The sequence below is a fragment of the Numida meleagris genome, chromosome 3 (assembly GCF_002078875.1).
Source record: "Numida meleagris isolate 19003 breed g44 Domestic line chromosome 3, NumMel1.0, whole genome shotgun sequence".
NCBI classification, from domain to species: Eukaryota; Metazoa; Chordata; class Aves; order Galliformes; family Numididae; genus Numida; species Numida meleagris.
Genome location: NC_034411.1, coordinates 27020995 through 27035902, shown reverse-complemented (window position 1 = coordinate 27035902; position 14908 = coordinate 27020995). Strand labels below are relative to the sequence as shown.

At 42.6% G+C, this 14908-nt stretch overlaps 1 protein-coding gene across 7 annotated transcripts in view; it reads right to left on the bottom strand.

Moving 5' to 3' along the window:
* Positions 1-14908, bottom strand: part of TTC7A (tetratricopeptide repeat domain 7A) — a 168130-nt gene that overhangs the window by 32776 nt on the left and 120446 nt on the right. For 4 of the 7 annotated variants that reach the window (XM_021392818.1, XM_021392817.1, XM_021392820.1 and 1 more), the window contains one exon: positions 4370-4572. The exons of 2 other annotated variants lie outside the window; for them this stretch is intronic. In XM_021392818.1, the coding sequence (XP_021248493.1) occupies positions 4370-4572 (203 nt within the window). Of the gene's footprint in view, positions 1-4369; positions 4573-14908 lie in introns of those variants that run through there. One more of the 7 variants, XR_002437363.1, reaches the window with a different exon arrangement.

Genomic DNA, 14908 nt, shown 5'->3' with positions numbered 1-14908 from the left:
TCAACACCCGATGGACGCATTCATTGCTACATCTGTGCCCTTCATTTACAGCCAGCAATGCTTTTCAAGTTGGAACTTTCCAAATATAGCTTTGACAACCTAGTTCTGAGAGCCCAGGGGAAGAGACATTACTACTTCGCTAATTGATGCTGGTACACCAGGGAAAACCAGCACTGTCTACAGCAGAGTTTTCCCGTAAAGTGGACTAGGTCAGTTGGATGGCAACTGCACTAAGTCAGACAGTAGTTCTCATAACCAGTCTCTCTTTCCCTAAATCATTACACATTGGTAACAGCATTATTAGAGAGTGAAAACTAAGTGCTAAAATGTTTTTGGAGACCAGCATTGAAATTGCATGTGAATTTAATGTCAGCTGTCCCTGTATTCGGCTTGGATAGCTTTAAGTACCTTGTACTTAGTTGGCCTTTAGCATAATCTGAGTCACACATTTCCCTCAAGTAGGTGGAAGAACCAACTATGCTCAAGAACCTGTTTTTTTTAGTAACAGCATGGCTAGTATTTGGCTAACACACACCTTTCAGAAAGGTATCCAGCCTTCTTTTGATGGCCTCAAAGAGGTGCAGAATTTACCACTTGCTTCATTGCATCTTCAGTTACCTAAACCTCATCTAAGTTCTCCATGGGGACACTGCCTCATTCAGCACACAAGACAAATTCACATAGCTAGCAGTCTCTCAATATTTTATTTTTGCCCTTTCTTTTTAATGCATAGCCCATAAAAGCCTTGTTTACTGTGCGTTATTCAAGCTCTGTTCTGAAGGCAGAATGATTAATTTCTGAATAGGCTTTTCTGTAGTGCTCATCAGATGCTTCAAACTTGCTATGTGCAATTTCCTCACTTTTGGAAAAGCACAGAAAGGAAAGCCATTATGTGGCATCCTAGAACTACTGCCGTGCTTCGTATCAGCAGAGATAGACCAGACCTTTAATATCTTAGCTAGCAGGTGTAAACCATCAGCTGCCAGCATTACCAAACTAAGGGAGATGAGGAACACAGTTAAACAAGTCATTTTCACCAATACTTACTGATATCAGAACAAAAAGATTTTATGGAGACCAAGGGCTGTGGAGTAGAAGTACTCTCACAGGTTCATGTTCCCACATGCCTCTCATAGCACTGACCCCTTCAAATTCATACTTTCCAATATGCCCACTCTTTCAACCTGAGCATCTCAGTCTGGTTCCTTAACACAGTTTCATTCTTCTCATCTATCTAGCCATATCTGGCATCACCTACTTTATTGTATCTACTTTAATATCCATCCTTCTATCTCTCTGTCACTATTATCATAGAATCACCAAGGTTGGAAAAGACCTACAAGATCATCTAGTCCAACCGTCCACCTATCACCAAGACTTCTCACTAAACCATGTCCCTCAACGGAACATCTAATCGGCCCTTGAACACCTCCAGGGTCAGGGACTCTACCACCTCCCTGGGCAGCCCATTCCAGTGCCTGACCACTCTTTTGGGAAAGTAGCATTTCCTAACGTCCAGCCTGAATCTCCCCTGGTGCAACTTGAGGCCATTCCTTCTAGTCCTATCACTAGTTACACAAGAGAAGAGGTCGACCCCCAGCTCAGTACAACCTCCCTTCAGGTAGTTAGAGAGCAATAAGGTCTCCTCTGAGCCTCCTCTTCTCCAGACTGAACAATCCCAGCTCCCTCAGCTGCTCCTCATAAGGCCTGTGCTCCAGACCCCTCACCAGTGTTGTTGCCCTTCTCTGGACACGCTCCAGGGCCTCCACATCTTGTAGTGAGTGGCCCAAAACTGGACACAGTACTCGAGGTGTGGCCTCACCAGGGCTGAGTACAGAGGGACAATCTCTTCCCTACTCCTGCTGGCAACACTATTTCTGATACAAGCCAGGATGCCCTTGGCCTTCTTGGCCACCTGAGCACACTGCTGGCTCATGTTCAGCTGAGCATTGACCAATATCCCCAGGTCCATTTCCTCTACACAGTCTTCCAGCCACTCTGCCCCAAGCCTGTAGCATTCCCTGGGATTGTTGCGGCCGAAGTGCAGGACCCGGCACTTGGTCTTGTTGAACCTCATCCCACTGGCTTCAGCCCAGAGATCCAGCCTGTCCAGATCTCTCTGTAGGGCCTTGCCACCCCTAGGCAGATCGACACTTCCTGCCAGCTTGGTCTCGTCTGAAAACTTACTGAGGGCACACTCAATGCCCTCATCCAGACCATCAATAAAGATACTGAAGAGGACAGGTCCCAGCACTGACCCCTGGGGAACACCACTCATCACTAGTCACCAGCTGGATTTAACTCCATTCACCACCACTCTCTGGGCCCAGACCTCCAGTCAGTTCTTTACCCAGCAAAGAGTGTACCTGTCCAAGCCATGGGCTGCCAGCTTCTCCAGGAGAATACTGTGGGAGACAGAGTCAAAGGCTTTGCTAAAGTCTAAGTAGACCACATCAACAGCCTTTCCCTCATCTACCAGGCGGGTCACTAGATCATAGAAGGAGATCAGGTTGGTCAAGCAGGACCTGCCCTTCACGAACCCATGCTGGCTAGGCCTGATCCTCTGCCTGCTGTCTTTCCTTTTCCCTGTTTGTTCATAAATTCAGTCTCTAAACCCAAATTCCACATCTCTCTGTCTTCTTTGTCTCTTCTTTGATTTTACTCCCATATCTGCACTAAGAGATGGTGGAACTTACTGGGTCTTGAGAGGAATGAGTATTTACATAGGTTTTAGAAATACATACCTACTAAGCATATACAAAATGTGTTTATTAAAGATTGTAACTTGATGACGCTGGAAGGATTTTCTTAAGAATGGTAAAAAGCACATTAATATGTTATGAAAACCACTCACATCTGACAAAAGGTGGGGACATCACAGCACAATAAAGGCGGCATTGTGGAATCCTTTAAAGCCTCTTCTTTAGCCTCACTTTCAGAAAGAGTTAAGCCATGCTGGGTGACATTTTCCAAAGAAAACTGGGCCAGAGCAGATGTGCATCTCAGAAAATGTTATTCCAAATGACTATAGTTTCAGAAAATTGCAAGTAACTGAAATGAGAAGACACAGTATGTGGCTTTGCTCATAAAATAAGACAAAAATGAGAGATATTCATACCATGTTGGCATCTAACTCAGTGGCTGCTTTGATATTGGTTACTTGTCTGAAATCATGAGAGTAACTGAGCAAAGCACATAATCTGTCTTTCTGGATTGTGCAAAGGTTGGATCAAAACAAAGTAAATACTATTGTCCCATTAAGCATACGAGTATGGTATGTGCATAACTGTCTTGTGACCTCCTCCTAACAAATGTACTAGCTATTCTTTTAGTGGTTTTGCACTGAATATACGTTCTTACAACTCTCTCCTCCCTTGCCTGTAGGTGCTACTATTTTCTCTTGATCATCACTTCACTGTATGTTTGTCCTCCTGTGCACTAATAGCCCTTCAGTTTTGGAGTTGCCTGCAAACCTTATCGGGCTTAAATTTATGCCAGAGAATACAGATCTGCTAGCAATGACATAAAGTAGTGGAATTATATATTTTGCATGGAAATACAACTCCTGTAAAAATTGAACTGGTCAAGAAGGTCTTCTAAAACCCCAGAGAGACACAATAAGGGCTATAGTTAACAAGATACATCAGTGATGAAATACAATTAGAAGTTCTGATTTCATAAATTCAGTGGGTTTTAAGCATCCACAGAGCATCTTGTATAATAACAACAACAGCAATAATAATAATGGATTGATAGCAACAACAACCTGAAAGCTATAGGTCCTGCGTCTGTAAATAAGTTTGTTCTAGGGACGGTGCGGCAGAAAAAATTATTTGCCAGACAGGAATGCTACAAAGAAAACCCCATAAAAATCAAACGTAGAGTCACTGCCCTTATAGAAGATTAGAGTTAAAACTATTGTCTTAAGCTGAGGCTTATCATAAACTCATAATTTGTCTTCTTTTGAGTAGACACAAGACTCTGGCTCAAGGTTTACAAACCCCATATATACCTATATTCTATAGCTATTTAGTTCAGATCTACTTCCAAACACCAATACATTCCTTATTTAAAATGCCCAACAGTTAGTAGAAAAAGCAGTAAGGACAATAAAGCAGAGAACTGTCTTCCAAAACTATCAGCATTTGTCAATTAAAGTATTTATTTCTGACCAAGTACTAATCAGTTAAAAACATTCAATCCAGTCTTAAAATAGAGGTTCAGGCTACCACATTTATTCTTGAAACAGTCACTTGCTCTAAGGATTGGAAGTCAATGGAATTCAGAGCTAGCATGAACCTTCTTCCACCTTATTATAGTTAATCATGAATGTACATACTATAATGGAGCTGAGCCCCTGCAAACTCACCAGGCTGTGCATAATTTCGACTCCATCTGGATTCACTGTGAGCGCCTCATCATACAATTGCCTAGCCACCTCCAAATTGCCTTTCATCTCTGCAAGCCTCCCACGCATGTACAGTACAGCATGAGATGTGGGGAAAAGACTAGCTGCCTCCTGGATACAAAAGCCTGCTTCTTTGAGATGCTGTTGTTCCATGAAAAGTTCAGCTGAAAAAAAAAACACACAAAAACACCCTACCATTAGCTGAAATAATTCAGACACCTTTCTTCATATTAATTGCGTATCATCTCCCTTAAACACATTAAACCATGAGGTCACCATCCTGCACAGTGCTTACTACGACTGGTTAGTGTTTATTATCACAAGTGGAGACAGTGAATGGATATTTTGTAATGTTAAAGTCTCTACACAGACTTTCATGGACCTCTTTAGGTGCTGAGAGAGGATGGCCTTAATGATACACCGGAGTGCTTCCTCAGTCAGGATGTAAACATGTGCTGAACTGAGCCCTGAGGAAGCAGGGCTGGTGGCCACTTGGAGCCATCATGCGTGTTTCCAAGTAATCTGTGGAAAAAGAGAACAGAATAAGCCATTACTGACTACTGAGTAGTTTAAACATGTCAGAGTAATAGGATACATCTGACCAAGTTGGATGTTAAATAACTTATTCAAAAGAATATTTCCATATTTTAAAAAATAATTAGAAGTGTTTTTCCTCTGCTTACTTGTCTAGTTTATGAAATAGCTGTCTCTGAAGTTTTCAAAGTCTCCATTAAAATCAAAAGGCTTATATCACGGAGACTTATATATATTGCATGTTCACAAACTTACCTCCTCGCACATATTCTACAGAAAATTAAAAAGCTTTTGGAAAAGACTGCTCAGCAATCTGCTTTCTCATCTCTCAGCAACGATGCTAGCATTTTTCTTACAAAGGCATACTGAGATGTTTGACTGTCAATTTGTTTGCTAATCAAATCTCTTCTCAAGTTAAACAAATTTCTCAGTGTTTTTCATTGTTAGATTTTAGAACTTCCCAGGATTTCTTACGCATTTAATTCTAGCAGAAGGCTTTAGAAGTGATACTCCATTTTCACTCACACACATAACTGAAGATGGAAATTGTTTTTTATAGACAGATACATATAGGTGTGTGTATATCCACGTATGCACATAAGATAACTTCCTCTTTGCACATCAGCCATTGCTCTTTAGTCCATAACCTGTTTGTATTCTATCCCTTATCACTGGAAAAATTCAAAGTCTATTTTATTTTTTTAACTGATGTGGTAATGCAGTAGGTATCGACAGCTCTAGAGTTCAATTTGAAATGACAAGTTCAGACTCCAGAGTTAGATAAACAATTCTGAATTTAGACCCAACCTTAAATGCCCTTACTTTTGAAGTAGTGAGTGTTGTCAGAAAGTCTCTGTGAGGGTAAAGTAGCTTGAAAAATTCGGTCTCTCATATAGCTCTTAAACTGCCAGTTTTGGAGCGCTGGGAGGGCCAGACGACTCTGGGGACTTGGCATGCTGACATGGAGCTTGCTGGGCAAGAGGCAAGCAGGAAAGCATCCCAGCGCCAGTCCTGCCTGAACAGGAGAGGCTCCTCCTTGGCCCATCAGACATGAGCCTGGGAGCACAGCTAGTTCTGCTGCTCGCATGCTGACCACGATGTCCACTGAGGTGGCAGCATGGCCGAACTCCCAGATCTAGGTGCTCCTTCTGACAGCAGGGTGAGACAACGTTGATAAAAAGCTGGTATATTTCTTAGCCCTCCCAAAGTTGTACTCCAGATAGACGTCCTTCTCTCAGGCTGTCAACATGAGCACAACAGTTCCTTGGTAAGAGCAATGTACTTAAAAAGTGACTCATATGCATTTCTGTCTGGTTAATCATTATAAAATCTCAGTATGTATCCCCTTCTTCGGCTCCAAGAGGGTACAGCCATCTAACTGCAGAAAGGAAGGCCATCTATCTTGTCAAGCTGAGTATGCGCACAGCCTTATTCAAGAGTTTGTGGGAGGACAGTGTTTTACTTGTGCTTCCCAAAGAACAGAGCATTTTCCTGCCAAGAGCTGCACAGCAGCTGATGCTGTACATGTGGTAATAATGAGGATGGAGATGTGCAAAGTGACGATTCACAGCCTGAAGATAAACACTTCATTTGCAAAGTTAGCACAGCCCTAGCAGCGCAAAAGAAGGGGGTGAAATCCCAGCACTATTTGAAGGCAGCAGAAGTTCTGGCTACTGCTGCATTATAATCTCTATTAGCAACTAACAGCATAATGTGACTTGTTTAATTTCAAAAAAGCATGAGGAGCAAGGTGGTTTAGATGTGAAATCATGCACAGCCTGTGATTCAATGCATAGAAAATAGGGAGTACTTATTCTTTCTTTCAACGGTGCCTGTAAATCTTCTTCGGTAATAACAATTATTTAGAGGAAGTGCGGCAACACAGAATCTGAATAAGATCTACAAATTGTATTTTATGGCACAGTAATGTAGCATATTAAAGTTCAATCCATTTCTTTGCAGGCTCAATAGTCAGTAAAAACGATTTAATGGTGTGGGAGGCCTAATTTGCATCAAAAAAGAATGAGAGGTGCTTGTGGGTTACAAGCCACAAGCTGGGTTACCCACCCAGCTAAAAATAAACACTGAGGGAAATCATTCAGGCCTGCTCAAAAATGTGCTTTCTGTAAACTCATTTTTTTACTGCTATTGCATACTCATTTCATTTACAGATGAACAAGATACGCTTACGCAACATGGAATAAAAACAGAGGCAGAAATCAATGCCAAAAACCAAGGATTCAATGAATTTATCATGGATTACCACTCCCACTTCCTTAACAGTACTGGAAGTACCGAAATGCCTGCCTTTATGTTACCTGAGATGGCAGCTTCCTGTCCGTTGGGTTACTCAGGACATCTTCCCATATCACCTAATCATGCTGTACATAGAAACCTGACCAATTAAGCAGCCTTCACAAGGCAGTACTATCAAAGAGACGGGGCGCTCTATGCCACTCCAAAGCAGACAGCATCTCCTCAGGGTGAAATTGGTATACAGGATCTGGGATTCTTACTCCATGAAAGGTTCATTGCTTCAGGGAAGCCGTTTATCAACCTCAAGCTGTTGGATTACATTGTTCTTGGTGCTGCCCATTCTTTGCAGCTTTGAATTCAAAGGCTATCTTTACAGGCTTTCTTGCTATCTCTTACTTAACATCATCTTGATAAAAGCTTAAATAAGTTTACATACTGCTTTGAACTAAGTATTACCAAAGGCTCTCCCCCAGTGCTTACAAAGCAAAAAAATGATCATCCTGGATGCACTACTTCCTCTACTAGCCTCTCTGGAGTAATGCCAGAAACTGAGCACAGTTGACTATCAGGGAGAATTTGAGCATTTTTGCCATAAGTGTGGGCTGAGACAGAGTTCACTGTGCGGACAGACAGAGGTAGGATGAACTGCGCATGGTGTCCTTTCGTTCCCTTAATGCTTGAACCTGCATCCACTGAGGCCTCAAGCAGCTATGCAACTGACTCCAAGAACCAGCCTAGTGTGATTCACTTCTTTTCCAGATCCACATGTTTCCTTACGTTTCGCACAGTTCACAGATCTACCTTATGCCTCTCACCTGTGCTCTCCTGCAGTATTGTCCATACTCCTCTGCTGTCATCACTTCTTGTGGTTTCAACCTCCTTCGTCTTGACTTGTGACTCCAATTCCACCTTATATACCAGCCTTAAGGCTGACCTCAGCTCATGCAAGCAGACCACAGCTCCTTCCACATGTGCCACTGGCTCCTATCATGACCTTCTACTTCTTCCATTTGTGTCTGCTAGCACCTTTAGCTCATCTATAGAAAGGACCCATAGCCAAGTGAGAACTTTCAGAAGTATATCATCTACTGAGTCTTCAAGGACCAGTAACAGATACACAGACCAACAGTGCTCACAGAAGACTCTGACAAAGCTGGGTCTCCTGCAGTCAGTCTCCTCTTTTTGTCTCCAAGATAAATTATTTGTCAGAGCTCTGTTGAGGAGTCCATCTGACCAGCAAGGCAGTGTAATCTAGTCATGTCTGCATCACAGCACCAGTCTGAGGAACAGAGTTGTCTGCCATCACCTTGAACACTGACTCTATTCCTGTTTCCTAAGCATTTCAAAGCAGTGTCAAGAGTGATTGTACTTGTCACCACAGAAGCAGCAACGACTGTAATTCTAGCCAACAAAATCAAATAGATTTGAAATGTTTCTGCAGTGTGAAACACCCAAGAGTTAAAATCTCATTCCTTGTGAATCACGTTCAGTGTTATCCAAGATGCAGCACTTACTCCCACAAGCAGACTGTTCCACATCACTGTTCTGTGTCAGCCTGATCATCCGCTCTCACCTACCCCAAAAATACAACTGCGGTGACATGGCCAATGCCACACAGCCAGATGACCAGCAGGATGGCACACTAGGGAGCAGCCTTTCACACCCGAAGAAGGTGAGACAGCCTGCGAGGATGTGTAGAGAGGTGTTTTGGTGTTTTTTGTTCCACGGAACCCATCTGCTTGCAGGATCTATTAATACTTGTTATTGCAGCAGCCCACAGCCAGCTGGAAAGACCCACTCCTCTGAGACAGCTCTTTCATCAGTGAATGCAGAGCTATTACCATGACAAAGGGTTCTCCCTCTGTCTTTTCTTGCTGTCAGATGACGTTTAGTCATCGTCCCTTATTATGACACAACCATGCATGCAGCAATTTGCAGGCAGATCAGATAGAAGATTCACACTGTATCCCAACTATAATCACTTCATTTGATGAAGCCTTCAATACAGAAATGAAGGAGAACAGAACCTGCCACGCGTTCCCATCCATGTGAGCTCAACCACTTGCTCTTTTGAATGAGGCAGGAGATGTACATTCTTGAAAGTCATCCCTGCAAGCAAGTTGGTAGTTAACTGGAGCCCAGGGACCTGATTTAAATTTCCGAGCTGCAGGTCTCCCAGGGGCTGAAATGCCAAACGGGCTTCTTTAATTACAAATGCAGCATTAGAGCAAACATTTCTGGAAGAGACCCAGAACTATCACAAGCTAGTCTCTATGCTAAATGGTGCAGTCAAAAAATTATTTGAAATACAACAAAACTTGCCCCAAGACATGTGGTTCCTCTACATGAAGTGGGGTGGTGCTCACTGCTAAGTGGTGACAAAGCAGTTCTTTCTCGCCTGGGAGAGCTGGGAAACTACCATGTTTTAGGCAATAAGACCACCACTGATAAGGGTGGCATAAAATACTGTTGGATGGGCATCTTTTTTTTTCTGTATGCCCTTTTAAAACACTTATTACTGGCTATAGTCAAAGGAAATACTCCTAAATCTCCATATTCTAGCCCAGTTAAGGATAAATTCCTGTCTTCTGTCCCTCATATGGATAACTGTCCTGCTGCTTTCTTCAGGACTGAGTATATTTTGTCACTTGCCCAAAAGGTTCTGAGCAACTGCAAAATGTTAGTATTTGGTACCTTGTGCCATTCTGTGGGTACCGCTGGCAGTGCAGCAGGTTCCTCTCCATCCACTGGCACAGGATCCAGAGAATGCTTAACAAGGAGCTGCTGTCTACTTCTCTAACAAGTGAGCGTTCATAAATGTGAGCATGTGCATGGCCCGGATTTTAAGAAATGCCACGTATGCTTTGAAGACCACCCATGCCAATGGATTATCAGTCTGCAAAGCTTCACATCCTGCTCCAGCAACAAGAAGTATCCAGAAGCCTCAGGAACAGGGGAAGCAATCCAAAATGCCCAGTATGGATAGAAGCCAAGAATGCTTTTGACTTCTTTAGTTCACTGTTGATAGAAAATAAACAAAACCAACCTGCAGAGTGTGTATGAAGACCTACTATCTCCCTGCTTCCTTGAAGAGAAGTGGGGAATTTGGTCATCTTTATCCTGCACTAAAAGACCAGGCCAGAGCTTGCTAACCCAGAACCGTTAGTGGAACCACTGCTGGCTTGCTAACTCCACCAGCAGAATTTCAAAGGGGACCAAACCACCTCACTTCATCATTTCTACCTCCAGTATGAAGCACTCCTAATCCCTACTAGTAAGTAAACTTTGTAGGTCAACCACTTTTGCAGTATGCCTTCTCTCAGCAACAGCTTCACAGTAAAACATTTCCTCCTGTTGCCCCTTGCCAGCCTCCAGCTTCTTGCATTGCCCTGTATCACTGTAAAGAGCCAAAAAATCAGCAGTGCTTATGGAGCTCAAGAATCCAAGCAATAAATGGGGAGCTCTAAAATTTTAATGAACTTAAAAAAAAACCACTAAAAGCAAAAACCCAAGAAAAAGTAAAATATTGGAATGGCATCCACAACTACTGCTGCATTGCAGGAGAGTATCTGACCTCAGCTATTCTGCAACATCAGGAAAGATGTCTCCCAAACCTGATAGACATCTTTAATATCTGAGTTTATAATTTGAGGGGGGATTAGGATTGCTAAAATCTTAGGGAGGGAGCGCATTTAATTACACATGTGCAAGCTGTGCAAACCTAAGCTGTGCTGGTGAGCTGCTCCCTTTGCTGTCCCTGGGCTGCCCCTGCCCACGTGCGGCTGTGGACATGGGCCAGTTGGGGTTGCAGATTCCAGCCCACTGGCTCCTATGACATTTTCTCGTGGAACAAAGCCCATCTCCTCTCACACAGCTTTTTCCCAGGAACTGGCCCACGCTGAATAAAATAAATAAATCACAAGCATTTTGTGAAGGGAAAAATATTCCTGCTGTATATAACTCAGGGGAACAGATGTTTTTCCATTAGCTCACTGTTCCCTGCTACACTGGCTCTCTTTACATTTCTTGTTTATGGCATGTTCATTAGAATCTTTTTTCTAATCTAGCATGTTAGGGAGCCAGCAGGTAGCTCTCTCCAGCCCACTGTGACTACATAGAACAGTTATCAGGGTCATTTTTCTTTAAATGCTCCTTGAAATAAGCTTTAGATCTACCTGGTGAGGTTTGCAGACTGTGCTTAGCAGGCATTTAGCCAATCTAAGATCAAATTACCAGACCTACTTTGCTGTGAGTGGCCATATTTGGTAAAGTACTGGGCTAGTCAAGAAGCTCAACTGTCAGATACAAAGTACTGGCAAAGACAAACAAAGTGGACATTGTAGTTAAAAGTAAAGCTTAAAATAATATAGCAACAGGAGCTGGAGTATTTGAACTCTTATTAAACTGACTTGCAGCATTCTAAAATACTCCACATAAATAGAGTATACTGTTATTACTGCCTGGAAATACACTCACGCATACTTCAGGCAAGAAATCACTCATTACCGAAGGAGTTTAAAACTACTAACACTATTTACTTTCAGAAATGACATGCTTTGCTCTCCAGGTCAAAAGAGATCTTGTAAAAACACAGAACAAAAGTAAGTTTTGGTCATAAATCGGAACCATTCCAAACATGTTTTCCTTAGCCAAACAGCATGATTGTATTTTCTAAACAGAAAGGAGGAGTACTGCCATAATTCCGTAAAGGAAAAAAAGGACAGGAACAGCTACTAGGTCAGACATTCGTCTTGGTAGCAGAAGCACTGTTATCACCAGTAATCTCTAGGATTCTCCTCGCAGCTCCTTCTGCAACAAGAGGTGGAAGGTGTTAACAAGCTTTTACCAATGCCATGGAAGTTCTCTCAAGGCTGATTTAACCTATCAGTCATGAAAAGCAGAAAAAAGAGAGAAAATGGGCATATGGATCACATAAAGATCATCTAACCTGGAGCTGCACCACAGCAGAACTCTGGACTGCTGGCAGCTCCCTTTCCAAATATTCCCTGAAGTAGGGCTCTGACACAGGGCTGCTTTCAGACTTGGGCCAAGAATAACGTTTAGGCTTGTTAATGTAAAACCTAATGAGATGACTCTCTCCTTTTAAAAAGCCATTACATTTCAAGAAGCTGCAGGGGGGGCGGGTTATTTTTAAAAGGGACCAGACAAGCCATATTAATCACAGTCCTTGCTGCAGAAAGCTTGAGAACAGCATTCCCTAGTAGTATTCCCCAAAGCACACCTGCTCCAAGGACCACCTCTCTGGTCTTTGAAGACAACAGACCCCTTACTCTTCCTAAGCTAACTGTGATTGCCTGCAGGGGACAGGAGGGTATGGAAGCCCTCTAAAGAAACGTGTTAAATTCCCTGCTGCAGATGACTGCATTCCCCACTGGTCCTACAAGAGATGGGTAGACATAAGATAAACAGTGACAATTTAGTTTTATGTGGATTTGTGAAAAAGGAGAAGAGGACTTGTTCTAGAGACCATAAATGCATCAATCTTGTTGCTTACCAGAAGCTACAAGAAGTTAGCTTGTCAAATGGCCAAGATGAAGTTCACGAAGCACTGCTGCAGGGAAAGACAAAAAGCAGCAACCACAACGGTGCAGCACATGCAGACTTTGCAGTTGCACTTCCAAAGCTGCTGCTTTATTATTTCCTACATGGCTGTCCATAAACCCAGAAAAGTTGCAGATGAAAACCACAAGTCTATGCCCTCTTACGCACAAGTATTTTTAGCACAGCACAAAAGAGGGTCATTATTTGGGCAGAATTCACAGCCTTTTCTTCAGCTGCAGTTAACTGCACATGTTCTTGCGCACTAATTACGGAATGTGCTAAGAGATGCGTCAAGAGGCCAACAAAAGCTCCCCAGTTCCAAGAGACTAAGGATGCTTGTGCAAAAGGCAGGCTAGCCCTGAATATCTACTGCAGCTATGGGTAGATGGTGATGCTGTAACCATTCCCCTATGCCGGCACCATCTGATGACTACCACACACTAGCAGTCCTCCTTATAAGCTGCTTATTAGCTCCTTAGTGGGGTCTGGCTGCTGAGGGCTGCAAAAACAGCCTCATATAGCTGTGGGATAGTTTGCTTAGTGCACCTCTGTCCAGTGGAGGCCCAGAGAACTCTGACTGGATCCATCAGTTTTCATGCCCTGGGATATGAAGGGGTATGGGACCTGAAATGGCTCTGATGGAGCCCAGGCTGACAGGCTCACAGCCTGGTGCTCTGCATCCATACCACACCCACACACAGAGACATGACCGGCTGCATCCTCCTTATGTCTGTGAAAGACAGATGCTTTGTTATTAATTTACTGTAGTATCAGGGTAATGATTTTATCTAGAGATTTATGATTAACACTACAAAGGTTAAAGTGTTAATAATGGTAGAAACAGCAACATGCAAGTCTTCTCCCAAAGGCAGACAAACATTTCCCTCCATTTACAGATTGAGGTACAAAACAGCTAGGCAACTTGCCTAGAGTCACAAGATGAGTCACTGACTGAAAAAGGACAAGTCCCAGCTAAACCTGATAGAATCTACAGCACACTGATGTGGCTCTTTCATAAACATGAAGTGACTCCAGATGCAGGCATCAGAAGGTTATGCTAATTGCTTGTTGCTTTCCACTGCTGTTAATTTTGTGGTGAGCTGTAGCACAAGAGCATGTGATGACCTTAGCTGTTGTTTACAAAATATTTCTATTTTGGAAGTTATTACCTTGTAACTATTCCTGTCTTCCCCTCCTTCCTGATGGGAGAGATTCTGACACAGAGGGTCAGTGATGCTTTTTTGGGCTATTCGAGCCACTAAACCCTCCAAGACCACTAAGCTGCATCCATAACAGTAACCGGCCTTAGTAATGAAATCATAAAGCAGTCACAATATATATTGTCAGAACATCAATCCTGTTTCAAATCCAGTTAAAGTAAACACGAAGCAAAACAATGTTTAAAATAAACCAATGGGACAGAAAAGTTACAGCTTATAATTTCTGTCTGAAAGAATTAACATCTCTGAGGAAGGCACACTGAAAAGTAATTGTAGCAATTCACAGCTAGGTCACAGCAGGCACTAAGTCTTTATTACTTTTGTCTTTTCACACAGCAGCAGAAATAAGAACTGCCCCCAGCTATCTGCAGGGTGATGGACAACAGACACCTGACTTCTCATCACAATAAACTCCTCCTTTTTTTCAACCCCACCAGCCTCCTCCTCTTCACCTTTAAACCAGAAGCATAAATAGAATAAAAGAGAACCCTGCTAGCGATTTTGAGGACCATAGTACAACAGTGAAATCATAAGTAAATGAAAGAACATGTGATTAACTTAAAGGATGATGCATTCCATTAGGTAAATTATTTTTTCCTAGTAGTTAGCCAAATTGCAAGAAGCAGAATGTCACATAGTCTGTACCAGAGCTGAGGTCTAATTGGTAGAAAATGACCCCACAAAAACAGCTGTAAGAATCTTTGCTGAGAAGTAGCGGTGAGACTACTGGGTTTTACTTGAGAATTGCCAATTGTAGATTAGGTAAATGAAAATTTGACAGGTTCTCCTACATGCATAACAGTAAATTATCAGCAACATTCTGGTGTGCTCTGCTTTTTTTCCTGTTGCAAGTGGTAGCAGAGACATCTAAGAAGCAATCACAGCACTCAAATGTTATTTCAGGCGCACAACGGTGGAGCCCAATTGT